Source organism: Ambystoma mexicanum, chromosome 13, assembly GCF_040938575.1.
Source record: "Ambystoma mexicanum isolate Mex_15411 chromosome 13, UKY_AmexF1_1, whole genome shotgun sequence".
Classification (NCBI taxonomy): Eukaryota; Metazoa; Chordata; class Amphibia; order Caudata; family Ambystomatidae; genus Ambystoma; species Ambystoma mexicanum.
Genome location: NC_090938.1, coordinates 386,310,455 through 386,335,815, shown reverse-complemented (window position 1 = coordinate 386,335,815; position 25,361 = coordinate 386,310,455). Strand labels below are relative to the sequence as shown.

Below are 25,361 nucleotides of genomic sequence, written 5' to 3'. Positions count from 1 at the left end.
GATCCCACAGATGAACTACGCAGCCCATCAGAGTTATATACATGACCAGGGTACCGGCCATGGTTGCCGGAATGAGGCACCTCAAAAAAGGTTGGTCATAGATGCCCAAGAAAGCAGGTTCTGGGAAACCTGTGGGGGGCCCGGATAATGTCTCTGAAGTTCCACCTGAACTGGGGACGTTGACTTCTCACGGACCACTCTAGCAACCTCATACGCAGTTTTGCTTCAGGACTATCAGGATACAGGATTAGGATTATATAAACCCTAGCATCCACAAGAAACCAAATTCCATTTGTTGGAAGTGTGCTCTCATGGCCTGGTTACTCTCTCTGCGGTAGAAAATCTATGACTCGCTCTGTATCAGGACTCTCCCTATATACTGCAAGAGCTTGGAGCGTGTCAGAATGAGGTTGATGAAGAGACCCTACAGGTAGAGGATAGAATATTTTGTCCGTACATTCTGGAGGACTGTCTCTTCCAGTCTGGCCCAGTACGAATCAATTATAAAGGTTGGGAAGTACATGCACTCTTCACCTGTGCAGAGAATCTATCACCACCACCACCACCATCACCTTTGTGACTACACCCAGGGCCAAGTTGGGGCAGAATGGGAGCACTCTGAACTGGTAGTCAGTGCTTTCCACCACCAAAAAAAGCTATTTCCAATGTTTGGGATTGATAGGGAGATGAAAGTATGCATCCAACAGATTTAAAGACATGAACCAGTCATGCAATTTCAGAGACTGGAGAATCTGTGCTATGGTGACCATCGTGAATTGTTTCCGAGAAGCTTGTTGAGGAGTCTCAGGTCTAGAATGAGTCAGAGACCACCAACCTTCTTTGGAATTAGAAAGTCATGGGAATACCAGTCTCTCCCTATTTCCTCTGTTGGAACAAGCTCCACTGCTTCCTTCAGAAGCAGATGAGATATTTCTTGCAATAGGAGCAGTTGCGGAGGAGTTGAAGGCAACATGGGGAGGTAGTGGGGGGCAAAGAGAAGATGGGCAGACTGTCTCCTCTGTCTAAACTCTGTAGGGCCCAACTGTCCAAATTTATCTCCTGCCATGCCCTCTCGTGAAATTGAACCCTGCCCCCCAGAGAAGAATCGTGTAGTGGAAAAGAGGGGAACACATTTTTTGGGGGCCACTGGTCTAGACACCATCAAAGTGGCAGATTTAACTTAAGTTGTTCCCCCGCCCCTTTGAGGGTATAAATTAGAACTTGCTTGATTATCTTGTGGGTATTGCTGTAATGGGCACTTGGTAGCAAAATAATATTGTTTGAGTCTTCCCCTCCCTGAGGAAAAAGGAGTCAATATGGCAGAGAGGGCTATGGGTCTTGCAGCCTGGCTGAGGCCCTTGAATGTTTGCAAGCTCTCATCAGCATTTGTTTTAAAAAGATTAGTTCCATCAATAATATGGATTGCGTATCCTGCTTTAAGTTCCCTGTGCGCATCCAAGTATGATGTTACAACACAGCACCTGAGGCCATGGACCAGTCATCACAGTAGGAGTCTAAACTCACCTTCAAAATAATTCTGGAGGTGCCCTTGCCATCTTGGATTAGGTGTTTAAATAGGTCCTTCATTTCTGGCTGCAGATGGAAGCACACCGCCTCCTATGTCCCCCAAAATGCACGTGAGTAGCGAACAAGAGAACGTATTGCATTCCGTGTCCCTAGAGCTAAGCTCCTTGAGGCAAAGGCCCTGCACCATAAATCGTCTTGTTTTTTGACTCCTTGCCATGAGGCCATTTGGGCCATCTCCAAACTCTGCGGGAAGGAGTGAGATGTCAAAAAGACAGAATCACACAGCAAACATTTAGGAAAAAACAATACAGGCTAGCAGTACAGTAAACATAAAGGAAACAACAGATACTGTCAAGCAGCTAATTTATCGGAAGCAACAAACATATGGTGAATATTTACAATATCGTGCCAGTTTTAATAAAAGTCGTGGTTTTCTGATCTTGAATAGGGAAATTATGTAAATATGCACTGTGACGATGCTTCATCCCTTTTGTCATCGGACCCTCACATTCAGGGCTCTAGAGGCCGGCCCCCTGGGAGGACCTCAGGCCCCTGTGAGTTTGCAGTGCTAAGAATGTCTTGTTTTACTTCCTGCGGGATTCGCGGAACCATCTGGATCTAGGATCTGGGTCTGCAGTCCAGTTTGAAGCTTCTACATCTGAGTTTAGGACCGGGGGATGTTTAAAAACAACATGGGAGAACATTAAATAGTACAGAATGGACTTCATTATAAGTTTGCTGATCCGGTATTAAAGTGCTGGTATTAACGTATACTGGCACTTTGCCGGACGGGCCGACTACAGGTTTGCCGGTGGGGCACCTGTGTTACCTCCAGCTAAAAGCTGGAGGTAAGGCAGGCACATTACCAGCACAAAACGCCATTATTATCGGCACTGGTATTGCCGGCAATGACGGCAAATCCCCCCATGGAGTCCGATAGGACTCTATAAATGGGGATTTACACCATCACTCCGGCACTCGTAATCCACTGAGTGCCGGAAATGGCACGAGAATTTGCTGGTATCCTGGCGGATTTGCCACCAGGACACCGGCAAGGTCAGAATGAGGCCCAATATACCCGCTCATATATACTTACAGGCCCAAAAGCATCGCATGTGCAGCGCACACACACACACACACAGGCACACTTCCTGACTCTGCTAATACAGGAAGAGAATTTCAAATGGCAGAAGGCCCTCACATAACCTTAGGCGCAGCCTCTTCATGTTCAGGTGACTACATGTACATGGCTCCCAATCACAGGTTGTCCCACCACCTACCCCACAGGTGAAACCTATAGCAAAAGGAATCACCAATGGCGAGGAAAGATTGACCCTTAAAAGGCAGCCATTCCTTATCAAGCCTTGAGAGAGCTACCAGGAAGAGAGCAACAGATCCTGCGAGGTCTGGAAGTAGGAAGTAATGGTGCGAGGTAAAGAGGCAGAATGGTGGTACAGAAAAAAGGGGGAGCTTGTGTTAAAGGAGGTTAGCAGTGGGAGTAGAAAAGAGGAAGAGGTACTGGCCAGTTGGTAACAGAGATGGGAAATATTTAGGAACAGAGATAAAGGGGTTGCACCTTGAAGAGAGGTCTGCCATCTGGAGGAGAAGACTCTGGTGTGTCTGACAGAAAATGGGCGAGGATATTGTGGGGTTAAAGTGGTTAAGAGATATCTGACTGTCAAGAATGGAGCGAGATTCTATAAGAGGGAGGGAGGAGATACCATCTGGGAGACAGAGGAGAGAGCCATTGATTGGGAGAGAAAAGTGGGAGAAGCGGATATGGAGCAGAATGAGAAGCAGAGGAGTGAGCTTGAGGTAAATTATGGTGACTTTGAAGAGACTTGTAGCACAGAAGAGAGACACCATGAGGAGAAAGCAGGAGAAGACGGACCATTACAGAGGGGGGGTGGAGCGACGTAGGCCGGCGAGAGAAGGATAGTTCAGCACCCATCACGCAAGCATAGGGAGAATGGGCAGAGGAGGGTGGAAGAATGAGACATCACCACTATGCCTAAGAGCAGGGGGGCCAGCATGGGCTGAGCAAGAAGGAAACAACCATCGAGTGTAGTGAACATTAATAAAACATAACAGTGTATCAAACATATGAGAAATATGCAAAGCAATACAGTTATTTACAATGGGAACTAATACCAAACGGAAGATGTGTTCTTTATAGCAAACAACAATTTAGTTCAATAAATTCAAAATGTGTATCAACAGAAGTCAAAATAAATCCAACATTGGGCCTGATCACGACTTTGGCGCTAACCCTTAAATCTGGCGGTAGCGCTATTACCACCTGATTTAAGGCTCCGCCAAATCAGGACTTCGGGGGATTTCGCCCCAGCTCTGAGTTGGGGTGAAATCAGCCGAAAATTCACGCTATTACCGCCGGCGGGAAATCCGCCAGCGGTAAGAGCGCGAATTTTCCCCATTGAGCCCAATGGGGAATGGGGCATTCCCGAATGGACTCAATGGGGAATTGGGAATTACATTACCGCCAAACTCGTGATCCGGCGCTATTAGCGCCGGGGAGTTCGGCGGTAGGGCTAATACCGCCGGCGGTTATACCACCGGCGTTACCGCCAAAGTCATGATCAGGCATCAAAAATGTCAACATGAATAAAATCGCAGACATGAAGACAACACATGTGTTCCGTCCATGTGCTGGTGCCATGTTCAGGGTCACTTATAATCTGACATTTACATGAGCACTTCTAAAAAAATAAATCCTCACTAACAAATAACAATCCATGATAATTTCACAATATATACCTGAATGACATTAATAAACAAACCAGACATGGTCTAATGAGAAATTACGAAACTCCACTATCTCATAAGGGCATTACTGATAGCTAATTATAGTATAATGTACTGGTTTATTGGTTTAATTATATATTAAATAGTCTTGATTGAATTGGTTATTAAATTTTTAAATGAATTTGTGGGCTATTTCTCACCCTAGAAGCTTTACAAAATGTATTGTTTTGTTGTTGTATTCTTTTTTTCTTTTTCCATCCCTTTTGTGACGTAATAATTAGAATTGATTACAAGTGCTTTCTAATGGGTTGTTATCTATATGGTGTTTGGTCTCTTTGTTCAATTTGTTGTATGAATAATATATTTTGTTCAACAATTATCTACACGTAATGTGCTTATAAAATAGTGGAATTAAGTACCCTCTACTTAGACAATATATCGCTTGTTTATTAATATGTCATACAGTTAAATACGGTGAAGTTATCATGGATAGCGTTTTGGTTAATGATACTTTATTTTATATTTCACACATTGAAGTGGGTATAGATCTTCAAGGGACCCCCCTTTCCCCACAGACCAGACACAACATTTTCTCTGATTTGCATTCACTTTTCTCTGTACGGGGGTTCAAGTCCTCTTCTTTGGGCCATTGTGTTAAGAAGAATGTGTTGGTTGTTCCATTTCCTCCCGGAGGCCCTTCTTCCGCCTCTGAGCAACAGAGAATAATCTAGACGCTATTTCTGTGGCTCTTCTGGAGTGGTCTTTCCAGGATATTATCAGGTTCTTTCAGGTCTCAGATGGATCTTCTAACTGCAAGTTTGTGGCCTCCTTCTGGATCTTGCCCCCAGGTTTTCCCCTTCCATCCCATCTCCGACCCCATCAAGTTGACCATCAGTCACTTGGTCCCAAGATTCAGTGGGTGCAGCCCCAGGCCGCTCCTTTCTTCTTGGCCATGGCCTGGTGCTCCCCTTCCTGTGGAGATTAGGTTATTTGCTCCATGCAGAGCATTATCGATGTATCAGGGGGAAAGAGGGGTGAGCCCTCTCATTCTCATATCTCAGGCTCATTTCTGATTTCCCTCCATGGATATAGGGCTCACTGAGGCCAGCGATGGTCCTCTGGCTACCTCATGTCACTGCAGCAGACCGCCATCGTTGCTACGTCCTGGACTCCACCTAGGGGCATGCCCTGCCCAAGCCCTCTGTTAAAACATGTAGGTCCTCTTGCCAGGAAGGTGTTGAACCCTCAGAGAGGGAGCTCGATTCCTATAATGGGCCCCAACCATCTTCAGAGGTGGAGTCATTCTCTTGTTCTTTCTTGGTGAAATACGAGGCATCCCACTAAAACTAGCTAATTATTTCCCCCCTCTGAAACTGGATAGGGGTGTGGGAGAGGTTGATCAGCAAGGCCCGGATGCTACTGTGGTGCTTGGCAGGGTTGACCTCAGTGAATAACTGGTAGGATGGCGTCATCCATTTTTGTCTGGGCTGGGGTGAAATACCAAAAGCTGGTCACCAGTAGGTCTACCCTTCTCAACCATGATCTTCTCATTCGGGGGGACCCAGCAGTTGTAGGCACTGTGAAACTAGTAAGCATTTTCCATGGTGATCTTCGAATGGGTGGGCGTGTCTGATCGGTCAGTGCATAGAAGACTGCACCCGGGACTGTACTTCTCTGATGGTATCCTTCTGGGGTTTCCATCCCAGACTGGCTCCTGCTCTTGTGCCCCCATCATCCAAATTCTCTCTCTAAATGGGTGATCTCTCCCTTGTGGGTGTCCGCAGGGGATTACGGGTTAGCAAAAAAAGGTGTTAAGACCCACCTCCTCCTTAATATGAAAAGAAGAAACCATTTTAGGGAGGAAGGGCAGTTGTGTTCGATAATCCACTTTGCCCTTTTGAAAGATAGTATATGGCTCGGAAGCAGAAAACGACTGTGTCTCGCTAACTCTGCGAGCAGATGTAAGGGCCACCAAAAGGGAAATTTTCCAGGAAAGAAACTTTAATTCCATAGAAGCCAATGGCTCAAAGGGTTTACTGGCCAGAGTTGCTAAGACATTTTAAGGTCCTAAATGGAGCGAGGCCTTTTAACAGGCAGGAACAGCCTCATCGGAACGTATAAATGTCAATGAGCAAGTGGGTTGGAGGAGGAAATGGAGGCATCTTGTGTGTTGCGGTAGGAACCTTATAGACCAGGCTTGTCCAACTCCAGGTCTCGAGGGCTATAAACCAGACAGGTTTTCAGGATATCCCTCATTAATACTCATGGGAATAAATGTGCACATGTGTAGAATCATTGTATGCAAATGTATCTCATGAACATTAATGAGGGTATCCTAAAATTCCAGCATGTTTGCAGCCCTCCAGGCATAGAGTTGGACAACCCTGTTATAGCAACTCAGTAGGAGCAGCAGGATTTCACTAACATGTGTGAGGATGCTAAATGGGATCCAAAAGATAGTGGAGCTCATTTTCTATAAATTAGTCATTTGACAGCGGGCGCCCTTACATTTGCACTGCAACGTAAATGACTTCCCCCCTGCTAAATTTTCATCATTTGCACTTTAGGGTACAAATGTATAGGGCAAAATGCAGCATACAAGCTTGTACGCCGCCTTTTGCCCTTCACATTTGCACTGCGCATTGGAAAGTGAGTAAACACTACCTGGTATACCATAATGTCAAGCCAGGCAACATTTACTTTTCATTGTGAGCTTTGCTTGCCTTGCTCTAATGGCGAGCAGTGCTCAAAATTACAATCAAATCTTCCCGACATGCTGGCATGTCGGGGAGGGTTTAATTTCAATTGTGAACACTGCTTACTATGCATAGTAATCAGTGTTCTCAAATAGAATTAAACACTGCCCGACATGCAATCATGTCGCGGAGAGTTTAATTGTAATTGTACATGAGCATGGCAGGGACCATGTGCTGGTGCATAAAGCAGGCAAACCCCATAGGGATCTCCAGCATGTGTGCCTGCATGAAAATCCACACCAGGGTAGATTCTGGAGCATTTGTATGGCAAACAGGAAGGAAGCGGCGTAAACGTAAGTTGCGTTCCGCCCCTCCTCTCTGCCATAAAAAAGCTTGAAAATGATCTGTGGCATGAATGGAAGGTGTTAAAGCCTTACGCTTTTACACCTTCCATTCACGTTACAGGTCTCATGAACATGAGCCTTAGTATGGCATTGAGTGAGCAAGCCAGAGGTTGATGCAGTTGCCCCGAGACCAGTGAAAGAATCTGGTCCATTTGCCCCTATATTGGGCTTTTCTAGCCACCTGAATAACATTCATGTTATCAGCAGATAAGTCCAGTTGTCCTAAGTTGTGCTGCTCAGGAGCCACGCTGCTAAATTCAGCAATGGAGGATAGGGATGGAGAACTTTGCTTTTATTGATGAAGGTTGCGGTGAACTGGGAGGGGAACTTGGCCCTCTTGCAGGCTTTCATGAGGTTGAAGAACCAGAATCAAGCTTGCCACAGTTGGGCTATCATGATGAGTGTCATATTTCCAGAGCTGGTGAACTTCGCAGGGCCCTGGGAAGTAGATGGACTGGGGGGAATGTGTAGAGGAACATGGAGTCACAAGTAATCATCAGCACTTCGTCCAACAAATTCTGACAGATGCTACCCTGAGATGCAAAGAGAGGGCACATGCAGTGGTTTTGGGTCACAAATAAATCCACCTGTGGGTGACATTGGAGTAGGAACTTGATCTTGAGAACTGAATGCTTGAACTCTCATTCATGGCTTGGTTAATTCAAGCTGCTCAAGAGATCAGCTTCTGTGTTGAGAAATCCTGGAAGATTAATAGTTTTTAGGAACATACCTTGGTCAAAAGCCCACATCAAGATCGACATTATAAATTGACAAAGAGGCGGGGGACCTGTTTCCCCCAGTTTCTTCAGATAGAACATAGGCTTAGAACGGTCCATCTGAATGCGGATTGGCTTCTCCATGAGAACTGTCAGAAATGCCTTTTGGGCTTTGAAGATGGCATGCAACTTCAGAAAATGTATGTGAAGGAGCTTCTGTTGGGGGGGACAACAGTCCATGCATCTTGAGATCACTCAGGGTATCTCCCCAACAGAAGAGGAGGAATCCATGGCTATGCATTCCTCATGAGGCAGCTCCTGGAAAGTACTCCCTGAGTCAGGTTGAGATGCTTGCCCCACCACACCAGGTCCTGGGATTCCTCATGAGGCAGCTCCTGGAAAGTACTCCCTGAGTCAGGTTGAGATGCTTGCCCCACCACACCAGGTCCTGGGATAAGGATGCAGCAATGTGTATACGATATGCTAGGTGAGGTTCTATGCATCTAATTTTCAGGTGTGCTAGTGGAAATACAGCATACACACTGGCCATAAGGCCCAGAGACCCCTGGAAATCTATTGTGCTCAGGTTGTCTGTTCGCTCTGAAAATTCTCCATAGCGCGTGATATGTCTGAAAGTCTCTACTGGGCTGGAAAGATCTTCACAGCTTGAGAACCCCATATGAAACTCAGAAATGTGAGTCCCCGAGTAAGAATCAGAGTGAATTTCTCGAAATTGATGGAAAATCCAAGGTTGATCTGCGGCTGAAGCATCCACAACAGGTGGATCGCATGGCAAATTGGAGCCCTTACCAGCCAATCATCCAGGTAAGGATATACATGTACCCCTCTGGAATGAAGGGAACTGGCTACTGCATTCATTGGCTTGGTAAAATCTCTTAGGGCCACATTGAGGGAAATTGTGAGAGCTCTCTGTTAGCAGAAGTGCCCACGAATGGAAAAGCGGAGGACTTTCTGGTGAGGTTTCCATAGAAGGACGTGAATATATGCATCCTTGAGGTCCACAAAACAAAGGGGGTTCTGTAAAGTCCCTCTGCCAGACATTAGTCATGGTTACGAGAGACTTACCCAGAGTCTTTAGTTAACTATCTTTCAGAAGAAATATCCCAAACATATCAGTCTTTGTCCTTCCCTGGGCAGTCCAGCACCGAAATGCTAGGCATTTCTCCTCTGAACAAGAGTATCAACAGCAACCCCAGACACATGTTTTGGTCTGGTTGGACCTCATCAGTAGGGTAGAGCTGTGCCTCTCTAAGAATAGTGAGCAAGGGGTCCACGCCTGGATTCCCCTAGTAACTTGGGGTGAACCCAAAAGCTACTTAAATTATGAAAAAAAACAAGGGGGCTCCAGGGAAGTCCCTCTGCCAGACATTAGTCCTGGTTACGAGAGCCTTACCACACATTCTTTAACTTTTGCCAGTCGCTAGATTTCCAGCCTGAACAGGGGAGGAGGGCCCTGCGAGGGGACTGTTGACAGAAAGGCCACTGGAGATTCAGGTCTTCTGGAGATAGATCTTGCAGCCAACTTATCAGGAACAATTCGCAACAAAAGTGGTGGCACATGAGGACCAATGGAAACACCTCAGTTTGGTATGTCTAACTGGTGGACCATCAATCTAACCCCCGCCTCCCCACGATGAGCCAATCCAAGAGCACCAGAGTCAACAAAATGAATAAATACATAATTTTTTAGACAATTATGCATCAAAAACCACATAAAAAATACACATATTTACAATATCTCATGAAAAAATCTATTAATTATTAAACATACTCAAATGTGCATGTATACATCATCTCACCTGACTCACACTTACATTCATTCTTCAGAACACACTAACAAACACCTTACACCAATTATAAATATCATCACACATATAAACTGCTGGTGCTAGACCAGCCTCAAGGAGAGATTATGTGAATAACGCTTAAAATCCACAAATCTGGACAGAGAATTATTTAGACTAACTCATGTCATGTCATGAGTACGGCCTAATTGCATCAAGACACATGATAGTCTTGTCAAGACACACACTAGTCTCAAGACATATACTGATCTACTAGCAGAGGTCAAAATTGTTCTTTTTAATTCCCAATTCCTTCTTCACAATGCCTTCACGTGCCAGTTTCGACTTTTGAGTGAAGAAATCACAGTTGTCAGCAGTCCTCATCTGGACGAAGACAGTTGGGATTAAACCTACGTAGCAAACAACAACAAAACACATATCAATGTAAATAATCCATAAAAACACTCCATGTCTCAGAATAGCTCAAGTGGGGGGTGGGGGGGAGTTCACATACCTCTGCTCATGAATCCCGAGGTATAGTCACACAGTGAATTAAATAATTTACAAATATCGTCTCCAAGTGATATACATGACCTGGAAGTCATAACAATGTCCCTCATGCTGAATGTAAATTCATCTACAAACATTCACTCAAACATAGTGTCCCTGGAAACATGCCCTGTTACCTTGGAATCTTTGTGTTGATATGAATCCTTGAGATCACGCAAGTATGATCAATCCACCCAATGGATAGAGGGACTGGTTTTCAATAACGTTGGCCCATCACTCAACAGACATTGTATGTCCAAATGCTGGGCTTGCATTCCTAATTCCATGCACTGTAAAATCAAAATCAAAACCTATTGACAACCTGTGTCTCAAATATCTACAAAGGGCATCACTCCCTATCAATGTGCGCTAGGTGATTTCTGGTGTCACATTACTCATAGAGCATTCTAATCCAGATACTGAATTTGTGTCAATAATTTTGAATGCCATATCGACCAAATAGGCTACCCCATCCAAATGTATTCAAAACACAATTTTTCCTTTCAATCATGTGCACCCGTTGAAATACCCTAAGCGGCATGCTTACCTCTGTACTAATTTATAATGGATACAACACAAGCGTGTGTGCTCCACCGCCTGTCTCACCCAGATAATCCTAACTTAGTGGAAGCACAACGCGCTTAGGTGATGACCTCACAGCATTGCATGTACATGCCCACGTCAATCCGCAGGAACGTCAACAATGTCAAATGTCCGGGACCCATGCCATGTCTGGGCGCTGCCGCAATAAACAGACTTGAAAATTGCTGTGGCAAAAACCCCTTCAGGAGTAGGGCACCCACCCCCAAAAAAAGAAAATGAAGACGGCAGCTCCTGACGCCGCCTACTGTCGTGGAGAGGTTCACATTAGCATGTATACATTGATGAAGTGTGCCAAGAGCCTCAAAACTGCCTCATTCTAAAATATGTGGGAAGAATGCATGATATAAATGTTACCACCCCATAGCCCATATTTATTTGAAGCAACTTACATTTTTTGGGAATATCTCATGATGTGTCTGCAATACAAATACTACAGGCCTAATTCATGTCACTCATCCTGTAGATTCAATCCATCTATATAGCTTTCCAGATGGTATATCCAAAACTGTTCGCGATTAGGCAACCTTACTTCAACCGCTTCTGAATTGTAGTTTGATGCCATTTTCAACTGCCCACCATACCATATCATCTGGGCTATGTCCTACAGACAAGAAATGTTCAGCAAATGGTGCTCTGCAGGTTTATGTTCTGATATGTGAACGATGCTCCATAAGACGAGCTTTCCCCCCGTCTACTTGTCTTGCACGCGTACAGTTTCTTGCAAGGGCATTGCATAAGGTACACCACGATGGTACTGTTACACGTGGTGTGAGTCTGTAAAGTCCAAGTTCTGGATTTCACCGAAAAGTGCTTCATACGAACAGTATATTTACACACATTACATCCAGCAGGGACAATGGCCTTGAACTTGGGCCATGCCCTACAGTTGATTGCTAGTCAAAGGGGCTGTAATTCTCTTTCTGGTCACCTTCATCAGAATTTGTTTGCATTCCGTTTCTCTCTTGAAGGCAAATAGAGGAGTAGGAAGACCTCCATCCTGGAGTTGTGACAAATTCCAATTTTTAGGATCCATCTCCTGATGACATTGCTGTAAGTAGTAAAGGTGGTCGCACATACCAACCGGTCCTGCTGACTGTGGTTTAGGACCGATATATTGGCCCGGTTCTAAAACCGAGCTCGTTTAGCCCATTGCCTTAGTGACCTCTTAGGATAGCCTCTTTTACTCAACATTTGGGTAATAATCATTGCTTGTTTGCAATAATGTTCCACATTACAGTAATTGTGTCTCACTCTCAAGTATTGTCCATACGGAATATTATTCGGTAATGCTTGCGGATGAAAGGAACTGTTGTGCAATGTAGTGTTCGTATGGGTCCCCTTTCGGTACAAATCCGTCACCAACACACCATGAAATGCTTTAATATTGAGATCCAAAAATGTGATTTCCAGAGAAAGGCTGTAAAGAGTAAATCGCAAGATCCCAACTCATCAGGGGACAAGCTCCCTGGGGATCCCGGATCAGCGATGTGGGACCCTAGATCCGCTCGAAGGCCAAGTCGTGGGAAGTTTGCGAAAGGGCTCCTTGGACAAGTCTGAGCACTCCTTGTGGGTCATTTTGTTTGAGTGCCAGCAATCAGATCTTTCCATTGGTTTAGCCTGCGTCCAAGAGCAAGCGAGACCAATGTTTCAACAGGACGAGCATGTTGAGGCCTACATGCCTCAGACAATGGGTGTGTGTGTCGACACACGGAAGCTCCTGATGCAGGAGCTAAATCTAGCTATCACCGGCACACGCTGACCGTATGGAGGAGAGGGGAGGAGGAATCAGCATTATTCTGAATCTAGAGGAAAAATGGTGAGCAATGCTACGTGTGACAGAATAATATGCTGCACTTGTAAATGTCCTCATGTCACACTGAGTGGTAAAAAGGATGGACAGGCTAGGCAAGTGGGAAGAGCCAGTGTGGGTGGGAACATGCAGGCACGCCCTTGTGCGCTTCACCTGTAAAGGGTTTATGGTGTGTGGGACGGACTCCTATCAGAATGGAGTTAAGGGGACAGGATATACGAGTATGAAGACAATTTACATGAAGAACCATTTACATTAAAACCTTTTAAAATAAGGTATTTAGATACCCTACTTTATGTATGATATAACTGCACTTTTCCTTCTCCAGTTGACTTTTCACCGCGTAAGATCTCACATCAACCTATGTATGTTGTTGTCAATGCTAGCAGAAGGTAAGCTTCCATTAAGGGACATGATTTATTTATTTATTTTCACATTTATATCAGTGCACAAAACCCTCAGGCATCCTGGCGCTATTTGCAGTAAGTGCAGAGTACAGATCATATAGAACAAGATCAAGCATGTTGCTTACTGGCTACAGTCATAATAGGTGTGTGTATACAGCCTGGCAAAGCCTCGCCTCATGTTGTCGTCTAATTATCATTAAATCGTTCTTGCCTTTGAAATGTATTAGATTTCATTAGCATACATTATTCAAAATATTTATTTTTGTAATTTCAGCACTTGAAACAGTACAGAGACGGACCATGTCACGCAGGTTTTCTAAGTTGACGTTTTAGTTGTATTTGAATGAATGAATTCATTGATGTACATGGATTTTTATCAATTGCAACTGTTCCATGTAATTGTAACGATTGCAGAGTAAAATACTTTGATTTTTTATGAACTCAGACAAAACATTATTGTGAATATCCATTGCATTTTAAAAGGAATTTCTCAATATTGTACACGGACCTTGTTAGGAAAGTCTAGTAACCTTCTGTTAACTACCTAGTCATAGCCCTACCAGAGTGACCAACTCTATTCACCAAACAATTATGTGGAGTGGCGTTGCTTTCTAAAAGGTAGCCTGTTAGATGCAATGAAGGTGTGAGGATAAAGGAAGTGGAGAATAGTGAGGAGTGGCAGGCAGGCAGGTGGATTTACTCAATGCTGGATGACTTGAGCATCATCTAGCGAAGTGCCATCCAGTGTCCAACGGTGGCGACGAGGCAGTTGGTGATAGGGGAAGAAACCTCTGTGGTTAAAGAGGGGAAGAAGAAAAAGATATGATATGAGAACCCAAAGGAGAAGGTGAGTTTGCCAAGGGATGAGGTGTAGAGAGTAAAAAGGCAAGGACCAAGGACTGAACCTTGAGGGACCCCAACTGTTAGGAGAGTAGCAGAGGACGTGCTGGTGTTCTTGAAAATGAAAATGGTGGGACCAGATCAGTAAAAGGCAACCCTCGCAAGGGGATAGGATGGAAGCCATGGTGGAAAAGAGACGGGAGGCGAGACAAGTGGGAAATAGTGTCAACTGCTGGATTAGTACTGGTGGAACAGAGACAGGAGGCGGGACAAGTGGGAAATAGTGTCAACTGCTGGATTAGTACTGGTGGAACAGAGACAGGAGGCGGGACAAGTGGGTAACAGTGTCAACTGTTAGATTACTACTTGGCTTTACCTACTGCAGAGGTTGTTATTTCTGTAGCACTGCCCAGTCTGGTCAGCAGCAGAGCGGATCGATGTGATCACTGCGACCACACATAATTGCGACGGCCGAAAATGCTGACTTTAAAAACAAAATGAAAAAATGAAACCCCCTTTACACCACTTACATATGCGGAGGGAGACCCCCCGCGGCCCCACCATATTACTATAATATCCCATACCCTCCCCCATATGTATGTGGTGTAAAGGGGGTGTTTAAAAAAAAAAAGTCTGGCATTTCGGCGGTCACAATTGTGAGGGCGACATTTTGGGCTATTTCCCAGCAGAGCAATCCTAATCGCAGCCATCATGAGCCACTGTGACAGCAATGCTCTGCTCCCGCTGCACACAGGTTGTTTTCCTCATGCAGCAATTCAAGCCACAGACAATAGAGATCATTATGAGAGCGGTATTTCTCTCTCCCTCCCAAGGAGCTGTTGGGGCCACTCATTTGGTGTATGGTTTCCTTTCAAATATACCTCAATGTCTTGTACTTTTGCAGATTTTTGACCTGAATGTAAAGTCGGCATTCCTGATGGCGAAACTGACAGTCCCTCACATTCAGAAGCGAGGGTGAGTGCCAGCCGAAGGCTTGGAGTTATCCGGAATCTCTTTACGGAATGTTCTCCAACACCTCCCAATTGGTTTGATTGAGACAGTATTTAATGAGAGGTGGGGGTGCAAGGCGTCCTCATTCTTAACTTGAATCTGACATTGCATGCAAGGGTTCCCAGATGGAAGTAATGGCTGAGCCAGATGGAGGACAACTCTTCCTGACCTGCTTCTTATCATTGTTGACGCCAAATACTACCTTGAGATAAAAGGGAAGCATGAAAACACTATAGGCAGCATTAAGTTTCGCCTGCAGAATCAGGCACAGAGCCCAACCCCATATGCATGCCTCTGAGGTAAGGGCGTTCGCCACTGGATTCTCGCGATGGTCAACGCGACCGGAATCCAGGTGCCCGCTTGGTCCCCGTTTCCTTTCCATGCAGATAAACCGCATGAATCTCGTCAGTGCCAGATGTGCGCCACAGTAATAGTGGCCACCATTAAACACATTGCGGCCATCATCACAATGGGTTCTGACTGACTGCACCGCAGCTTTAGAATTCGCAAAACAGAAGCAACAGTCAGTGGGAGTCCTCTCTCTGCAGACGTCAGAGAGACGCGTGGGAACAGACTGCATCGAAATTCTATGACAAGACAGGAGGCTCATATTATGCATTACAATCTTTACTCTGAAACCACAGCAGCAAAGAAAATACTTTTACAAACAAAAAAGTTTCCACAACAGAACTAGATGGAGTTCAATGTCAATGTATGGGGAACTCCCCAAACCATCATGGAGGACAGGTCATGCCCTGCAGGGGACCAATGAGCAGGGACCCTCCTCTACATATGTCCATTACTCTAACCCCAACCCCTCTTTCTTTGCTGCTGAAATCCACAAGCTAAGTCACTCCTCCTAGTTCTTGACTTCGTGTTGAATTTATGCAGTTTAGAGTGTTATTTTCTGTTATTTATGTATATTGAAAGTGATTTATTGCACTGTACCAGTGAAAGAGTGTTGTATTTTCTTGTACTATGAGTAATTGGCTGAGTGCAGTCAGCGGCGTTTTCGCCGTGTTCAGTGTAATCACAGTCACCTGCCTCATAAATCTCAGGCGGCGACACGTGGGATTCTTTCCCTTCAGGGGAGGTTTGTTTATTTTAGCGCGGCTGCCTCCAGTCTCCGGAGCCAGCGCGCCCTGCCCACGTGTGTTTTAACATTCTTTCCCCTCAGGGGAAGTGTGGGTTCTCTCGCATAGCTCACTGCACTAGGATCCAGCTTGGGGTAATAACATGGCCTGTTACACAGGTTCGTATCCTACCTTCGGTGTTTAACTTGTGTGTAATAATAACATGGCAAGTCCAGTGTGCATTGCCCATATGTTTGTCACGGTGGCAATACAGCTCCGTGTAGTTTCATTTCTCTTCACACGCGTCGCGTGTGTGTGGTTTTCTTTTATACGCTGCTCGCGTTTGAAACCAAATGCACACAGGTCAGGTATGTTCTTGGGACCCGGCTGGGAGGCAGTTCGCTAGGCCCTCATTTCGTTGGTGTAGCTCGTTAATGAGCATTTCTATTATATTCCTTAGTATATATATATATATATATATATGAAGGCTTCTGTTTCAGCACACAAGCGACATAGCTCAATGGGAAGGTTGCTGGTTTACCATACTGAGGGAGCTGGGTTCGCTGCCCGCCATTGCAAGTGTACACATATGGATGTGTATTTATATGTATATGTAGTTACGTGTGTTTATATATATATTTCCATATATATATATATATATATATATATATATATATATATATATATATATATATATATTTATATTTAAAAGTGGATATTTTATGTCATGTTTTAATTTGATATTTTCAGCTTATATTTACACCAGTTCGCCTACGGAAGAGCCTCATACGCTGCCATTATGCTGGTTTATTTATTTAAGAGCGGCTCACAGCATGGGTGATTTGCCTTCACTGTAGGTGCCATACCCTGTTTCGGTTTCAGGTTCTGCCCGAGTTCTATTGCGAGGTTAACCCCTCGTCTGCTGCTGATTTCCACACCCTGGTGGGGTGAGCAGTTTCAGGTACATTGGCTCAGTGTATTCCTCCCTTAAACTTGGCAGTTTTGTTTAAGGGCGGCTGGTGGCAGATGTCTTTTTCTCCCAGGTTAAGTACCGTCACCTGCTCGGGGGCGGGTCTTGCCTGTGTTTTTTGCTGCGAGGTGGCCCCTCGTATACGCCTGGTTCCACACCCTGCTAGGGTGAGCAGTTTGCGGTACACTTCTCAGTGTTTCCTCCCTTAAAGTTGGCAACTTTGATGATTACAGTAACTGGTATGTGCCATATCCTGCTCGGGTTCAGGTTTTGCCTGAGTTCTAATGCGAGGTTACTCCTCGTGTACTGCTGGTTATCACCCCCTGCTCGGGCGAGCAGTTGGAGGTGCACTTGTTCAGTGTTTTTCCTCCCTTAAGGTTGGCAACTTTGTTTAAGTGCTGCATATGGCGGATGTCATTGTTTTTTCTGTAAACATACCATAACCTGCTCGGTTTCAGGTTTTGCCTGAGTTTTACTGCGAGGTGCCCCCTCGTGTACTGCTCGTTGCCACACCCTGCTAGGGTGAGCAGTTGAGATGCACTAACTCAGTGTACTTTGATAAACAATATGTTTAAGTGATGACTGGAACACATTGGCATCTTCAGAAAGGTCTGTAGCCTGCATAGCTCAGTAGGTATCAGCTTCTATAAAGGCCGGGGGTCCGGACCCCTGTGAGGGCGTAACCCCTCTTCTTTGGATATCTTATATATATATTTTATATATTTTATATTATTTATTGAGTACTTTAAAGAAAAGAGTGTATAAAGGTTGTTGTACACAGACCCATAATGGGGGGTCTTACCTTCCTCTCTAGCCATCACTCTGGTGTTAACCTTCGTCTTTTAGTTAAAATTCTGTCGCCCTTTACCTTAGTTAGTTGCAGGACAACTCAGTCCTTTCCTTAGGTTTGCTTTCCCCGATATCAATTGCTCCACCCAATACCGGGGCTGGTTAAGCTGCAGTATTTTTCTCCCAACATAAGGATGAAAAGATGATGCGATTTGCCTCTATTGAGGTCTGCAGGGCTCGAGGCTCTCTTTAGTGGGGACGTGTTTCCCTTACTATGTGTCCCATGGACATTCATTATTCTATTGGACTATTGGTGGAGACAGGGTCAGCTCGAGGGTAACTGTTCAGTTTGTTGCATGGCAACTTGAGCAACCATGTTCTACTTGGAGGAAGTGTTTGGAAACACTTGATGGTTTTAGATAGCCGAATGGCCAAATAATAACTTTATGGCACCTGCCCATGTTTCCTCCCAAAGCTTGGCCTATGGTTCAGCTAACCGTCTAACAGTGTGTTGCAATTTCTCCTCTGCTCGAGGAGTTTAAGCAGGTTTCTGTACCCTCTAGAGCGTTGCTTGACCTCTTTCGGTGTGTATATATATATATATATTTATATATATATAAATTTCTACAGTGCAGCGAATAGAGTGCTGTTTTTCATATTAGTGCTGACCCTACTGATACAGATTCCTAATTTTTGGAAAGGTTTGAATAAGTCTTTATCCTGCTGAGATCGATAAGTGAACACCTCTCTCCACACCGTTCATAGTAGTGATAAGCACCACTCGTATACCTGTGGGTTCGTAGTACTATATATGTACTGTTTTGCTATGGACAATGTGTTTAATTTTTTCCTTCACCTGATTCCCTTAGTGGCCAGTCACCCTCACACGAATACAGCAACTCAGACCTCAGGGTTTGTGGGGACAGTGTCCCTGATTTTCTTTCACAGCCCTACATTTACGGGGCATTAATAATTATACAGGAGTCTTTTCCCCCTCATTCCCCTTCTCGCCATCCCTGGGGGAGATTGCATCATGATATACACCTCTTGTTGCTCCCGATGGTTTCTGTTTCCTTTTTACAGGAGTTCTGGCTCGTGACCTGTGCAAACTCGCACTGTGCATTTCCCTCTCGCCAGTTCTTTTCCTTAGCGCAAATTCCTGGTATTTCAATAAGTTAAGCGGAGCCTGTCCACGGTCAGGGGATTGGTTAGAGGGGTTAGAATGTATTAATTTCTCTTAAGGATGTAAAGTGGGGCCTTATGGTCCTCAGGATAGCCTTCTTCTAGGTTGCAAGGTTTTCCCTTGGATAAGTGAGTGGAGGGTTCTCCTCATTTGTGAAGGCTTAATATCCCTTGGTGGGATAGAGGGGTCTGGGAGTGATCCTAATCTCCCATCCAAGTTATTAAGACCCTCTATCACGATGCGTTCCAGCATCTCTACATTAACTATCAGAAGGTGTCTGCCAGTACGATTCTCAAAGGGCTGGGATATGTATGTTTACTTAGTGACTTGGTTCTCCTAGTCACCTGCTTTTTTCACAAGAGTTTGTTCTTGCAATACGGTGCCAGCTCAGGGTGCTGTGAGCTTCATGGATCTTCAAAATTGGCTGATTTAGAGGTTAGACTTCTTCTGGTGGGCAACTTCAGTTTAACTGATCAGTGCTCAGGGCTTTACTGTTTAGAGTCTGGCTAAGACTTTGGCATTTAGGTGTCCTCCTTCGGTTAGTTTTTGATCCTATGGGGATTTCTTCACCCAGGGAGGGAGAACAAGGTTCAAGCACCGGGTATATCTACAAGGGGGTTTAGATATCACTATAATGGTGGCGATTGGATGTAAGATACATTTTTTCTCCTTGCCAAGTTTGGCCTCTTAAGGATCAGGTTTGTAAATATCTGCCTTTTGTCATGGTAGCTAGGTCCTCCTTCAAGAGTTCGGGAGGTCGGTAGGTCTCCGTGTTGGCGTTTTGACAGCTTTAGCTTCCCAGGTGGGCCCCTCTCTTCCATTCTGCTCCAGGAGTCATCCCTCCTTAGTATACACATATGTCTGAAGACAATTGTGGGTTAGGTCTATTGCTTTTCAGCTCCGCTCAGGATGGGTTGACCTATTACAAGTTAACAAAATGTCTTTTTACTCTCATTTTACCTTTTGAAGATTTGTCTTTCCCACTTGGTTCCCCAGTGTAGTGATGTGACATGCCCTGTTTCCAATGTGATATCTTCCTTTAATGCATGGGATGGATCCTACAAGTCTTTCACCCCTATGGGGTACTTTTCTTTATCTCTAGAAGTGTTAGGTGCTTATTATTTTTTCTTCGGTACACTATCCAGGTTCCCAAAGATGGTACGAATTTAAGTGTTTTAAATGTTTGACTGGACAAAGGAGGTGTTTATTTCAGATGAGTTTTGTCCTAACCTATTAGTATAGGAGAACTTTGTTCAATGTTTTTTCCCCTCTTTTAACCAGTTGGTTTTGGTGCCCTGTAAGGAACGCTGGAATTGGCACTTTTCTTGTTTTCTTGCAGGATTTGACTGCCTTATAAGACAGTTTTTCGGGCGGCCTATTCTTAGGCAATCCTCTTGCGGTCAGCTGATTAATTTAATAAAGGCTTTTAAAATGTTTCCTTTCCTATTAGTTATTTTATTTATTATTGGGTCTATTGTATGGATCATATTGTACTAATGAGATGCAAGGGCTTTGAACTTGCATAATATGAGCCTCCTGTCTTGTCATAGAATAACTAATCCCCCACACTAACGTGAGATGGGGGTTTAGATTCTATTAAAGACAAGGAGGCGATTATTATCCCACCCTCCCACCCTGTATATGATATGATATATGTCAATTGTGATACGCATGTACACAGGTGGTTCAAGTAAGAACATTCTTTGGTTTGTTGTTCTTCCCAACCACCCACCCTTCTTGCTTGTTCTTACAGCTACGAGTTGAGGTTCTGATCAGGAGTGTGGCTCGCAGTTACAAGTTGTGGAGTGCGTGATTAAGTCCTCTCCAGAAGAACTTCGGCATAGATTCAGGCTGCGGGAAGGTGGAGATCTCCAGTTTCGATGGATCCTTTCTCCGCGCTACGCAGTTCAACCGTTTCATTGGACTTCTGGTGCAAGACAGCTGCAGAAAGAGGGGTTGGGGTTAGAGTAATGGACATATGTAGAGGAGGGTCCCTGCTCATTGGTCCCCTGCAGGGCATGACCTGTCCTCCATGATGGTTTGGGGAGTTCCCCATACATTGACATTGAACTCTATCTAGTTCTGTTGTGGAAACTTTTTTGTTTGTAAAAGTATTTTCTTTGCTGCTGTGGTTTCAGAGTAAAGATTGTAATGCATAATAATCGCCTCCTTGTCTTTAATAGAATCTAAACCCCCATCTCACGTTAGTGTGGGGGATTAGTTATTGTGGTTTGGAGTTTCCTGACAAAGCTCCTCGCCTGTATGGAAAAGGCTTACAGTCTGAGCTGGATGTGGAAAATTAAGGCCTCTTTCTATGTTTTTTTTCATGCCCGCCGCCCGCACATCAAAATGAGGCTGCAATGGCGGCTGCAATTATGAAGTCACAACTTGCTTAAGGAAGGGAGCAGTGGAATGAGAAGTTGGTGTACGTTGTGTTGATGTTCTTTATGCGCCTTAATGAGTGTTGTTGGCCTCCTATTGTTACAGGGGCGGCTCCATCGTGTTTACATCATCCGTAGCTGGCTACAACCCTGTGCTGGTGAGTCACGTACAGTTAACTAGTTCAGTGCTGGTATGCTAAGGGTCATCTGCGGCATGTCTCTCGGCTGTCAAGGACACACGTACTTAATTGCTGTCATTTTGTTTGCCCTCAAATAATCCCTTTAAAACACATAGCAGCAGTTATGGACTACAGCATGACAACAACCTATCACCCCCTATAAAAGAAATATATGGCAACATTGGTTGGCTGGTGATACCTAAATAAAAAGGTCCAGCTCTTTGGGTCTGTGGGTAGACCAGCATCACCAGGACCATATGTGAAACTGTCAAGCAAAATCCCATTGAATTTACTACGATTACTGGGGCATTCCGCAATGATCCCACTAAGTAAATTAGATTGAGAGGCTCCTATATCAGCATGTGCCGGGCATAAGCTTTCCAAAGTTGGGCGACCCCCAGCATAACCTCGCTGAGTACAGCACTTCAGAAAAGCTCATGAGATTCCACTGCACAGCACTTTGTTCTACACAACTCATTTTTCTTTCAATTATTGTCAATGCATCATCCTGTTTTTTCTTTACACTGAACCTTTCACTCTTACTCATTTTCTTAGGACATTGGTCCCTACTGTGTCAGTAAGACTGCCCTCTTCGGCCTGACTAAGGTGATGGCCCAGGCGGTGGGGTCCATGAACATCCGAGTAAACTGCTTTGCACCCGGAATCATACGGACCAAATTTGGTGGTGTGGTAAGTAATGGAGCGAAGGAGTGGTGGAGTGGTAGAATGTAATCACACGGTAGGGCTGTCACCTGAAAAACGATTAGCAAGTTTCTGGTCCATTTGAAAAGCTCTCATGGAGATGTGAATGAGTTTATGGAAGTCCTTGGTGGGATCCCTGGCAAGCACAACATTGAGATTGGATGTTGGGCTAATTGTAGTAGATTGAGTAATTTGTTACTACTTTCACATTCTGGGCAATCGGTATATGTGGACATTCTGAAGGAGTCGAATGATCGGGTTCTCATAACTCATAAGCCTTCTACAACTCTTGTGGGTTCGAATACACCTCTTCCACTCTTTGCGTCTCCCACTCGGGACACATCCGTAGCACATGGACCCGATACGCAGAGAGTTGAGTCACTGGATGCCATGAGTTACTTGATAGTCTTTCTTTTCAATAGCTATAGACGGGTTATTATTGGTAGATCTTCCCTACAACTTTAAGTTAAGGTTTGACAGTGATGGTGCCGTCCATGACCAATCCAATGTTTTTGCCTGGTGCTGTCAGCAGAGGGCAGGTTCCCCATTTTCCTGGCCTAGGGATGTCAGGATCTAGCATGACATGACTCAGCATAACATGAAATATCATTACAGATTATGTCCTTTTACAGAGATATCATGGCACAAGATGATTAACCATGACATGTTGTGACACATGAACTGCCATGTCATCTGCAAATTGGGAGTACAGTGAGGTTTTCAGTTTGTGCTTAAGACTATTTTCGGTTGTAAGGCAGCTCAATACCATTTATGCTGCTCTTTGTATTGCCACAATGAAAAGAAGATTTGCACAAGTATTAGCTGTAGGTGCATCTTTCTGTATGAATAGGAGTTAATGACTAGTGAGGGAAAAACAAATATTATTAAGACCCTCAAACACCTAAAGAACAAATTCCCGGTTGGCATGGCTAGACGCCATGTGGTTACACTTTATGACTATAGGGATCTTCAATGTGGAGCCATGTTACATGCGTCGAGCATATGGAACAGGAAATGCACCGAAATGTCGACCTCGTAACTGCAACTACGCAGTTATGGCGATTTTGGTGCATTTCATTTACCATCTCCCATTACTGCGCCCAAGCAGAGTGGGGGCTTCAAGGGCGTCCCCTGCTCTCATTGGGCGCAGTAACGGTAGTCGGGGTTGCAGGGTTCTCCCCCGGTTACCATTGTGGTAAAAGGGGGACAAGACAGTTAAAAAACAGACCCAAAAAAAGCACCCTGCAGCGTCATCTCCGACCCACATAAGTGGGAGGAACCAACGACGCAGGGATAGCAGGGAGTCGGTGGCGCACACAGAAGTGTGCCATTGTAATGTTAAGTGGGGTGGGGGGTTGGGTAGGGGAAAGAGGGCCAGGGACGCGGGTAAAGGGACCTATCTGATCACTACGCCAACCCCCAATTGGCGTCGACATTTTCATTGGCACAGTGATCACATAGATTCTATGGAGCACACTCTCGGAACACACTGGCCCATGATACTGTCCAGCTAGGAAGCTTCCATAACTAAATTAGCCAACTGAAGATCTATCAATCTAAAGCTGTCATATCGGCGTTTTGTGGTGAGGAGCTTGAGGGCATATCAAACTTTAAATCATTTAACATCCAGAAACACTTGTTTTTAGAATTATTGATAAATCCAGTCTTTTACACCCACTTCTTTCATTTGTAGTGAACTTGGAGTTCATGGCTTGACTTATAACACTGCAATCAAATTAGTAACTCTTTGATTGGGTATGTCAGCTAGACCACCTGACGTTTCCTACAGATTGTTATTAGTGGAGGTTGTCAGCATAGATAGGCAATTGAGACAGTTATATTTCCCCGTGCCCTTACCAATTTCTTTCATCTCACAATTGTACTAATCTGGAGGTCTTTGTCCCTGGTGATAAGGACCAATATATATTTTTTTTATTGGTGCTCAATAGAGGGTTTGTAGCTTGACAATTTGCTGAAGACCTCTTTGAGCATATATTTATCTAAGTAACATGAGTAGTATTAAGATTGTCTGTAGTCTGCTAATTAAACATTTCTGCACATCAATTGTTGATTACAGATTCTTCCTGTTCTGGCGCTACATGGCAGTTTGTGCACTCATTAACCACCTGGGCTGGGAAGCTAGCCAATCAGGGAGCTCATAATGCGGGCTCTATCCTCTGATATAATCTTGCGTTCCAATCTCCCCCACGGCCCCGTGCTGCTCTCCCTGTACCTCCTTTGCTCTCCCCACCTTCTACGTGGCGCCTTCAGCACCCGCGAGTAAACACACGCAGGTGCTAAAGTGGCCCGTAATTTAAAAAAAGAAATGTACTGACTTTCAGTCAGTCGACACCCTCTGTGGGAGTGGGAGTACATCCCACAGATAGTGTCTCTTCACTGACTAATTCCATTTATCACCCCCTTGTGTTGCTCTCAGGTGCTATGGCGATATACACCTCAGCATTGGGCCGACCCTGCCAGTAAGGGCACTTCCGCCTGTGTTAAGAGACCCTCACTTCGATCCGGCCCTTAATTTGAGCAAGGGGGCGATAGTGGCAGGGTCTGGCGGCCCCCTCCGGTGTATATCGCCTCAATAGAAAACACTACGATTACATTTGCTGTAGCCACACTTAAAAAATCATGGAATTGCTGTATTACGAATTATATATATGAGTTTTGTAGGTCTGGGATGGTAACTGGTAATCCACAATGAGTCCGTATTTTAAGCAGGCCTGGGCTTTTAGTAAAAGGGTTTACAAGTTGTCCATTAAATTAACGACTATAACTTACTGCTACTTTTTGCACTTTAGTCTGTTTGTATGGATAGTTCACAGATTCATTTTTAAAGTTTTTAGTTTAGTTTAGTTAGTTTATTTGTATAGCACAGCCAGACCCTGGGGTAACTGGGTGCATTAGATTTAGAGACAACATAGGTTACAAATGGTTGCACATG

The 25,361-nt window shown here is 44.7% G+C and overlaps 1 protein-coding gene across 1 annotated transcript in view; it reads left to right on the top strand.

Annotated features, from left to right (window-relative positions):
* LOC138520373 (dehydrogenase/reductase SDR family member 4-like) overlaps positions 1 to 23,065 on the top strand; it is a 38,626-nt gene extending 15,561 nt beyond the window's left edge. Inside the window, exons 3-6 of the mRNA XM_069632781.1 lie at positions 15,025 to 15,095; positions 21,634 to 21,685; positions 22,262 to 22,396; positions 23,024 to 23,065. Coding sequence (XP_069488882.1) covers positions 15,025 to 15,095; positions 21,634 to 21,685; positions 22,262 to 22,396; positions 23,024 to 23,065 — 300 coding nt within the window. The remainder of the gene's footprint in view (positions 1 to 15,024; positions 15,096 to 21,633; positions 21,686 to 22,261; positions 22,397 to 23,023) is intronic.
* Positions 23,066 to 25,361: the final 2,296 nt, after the last annotated feature.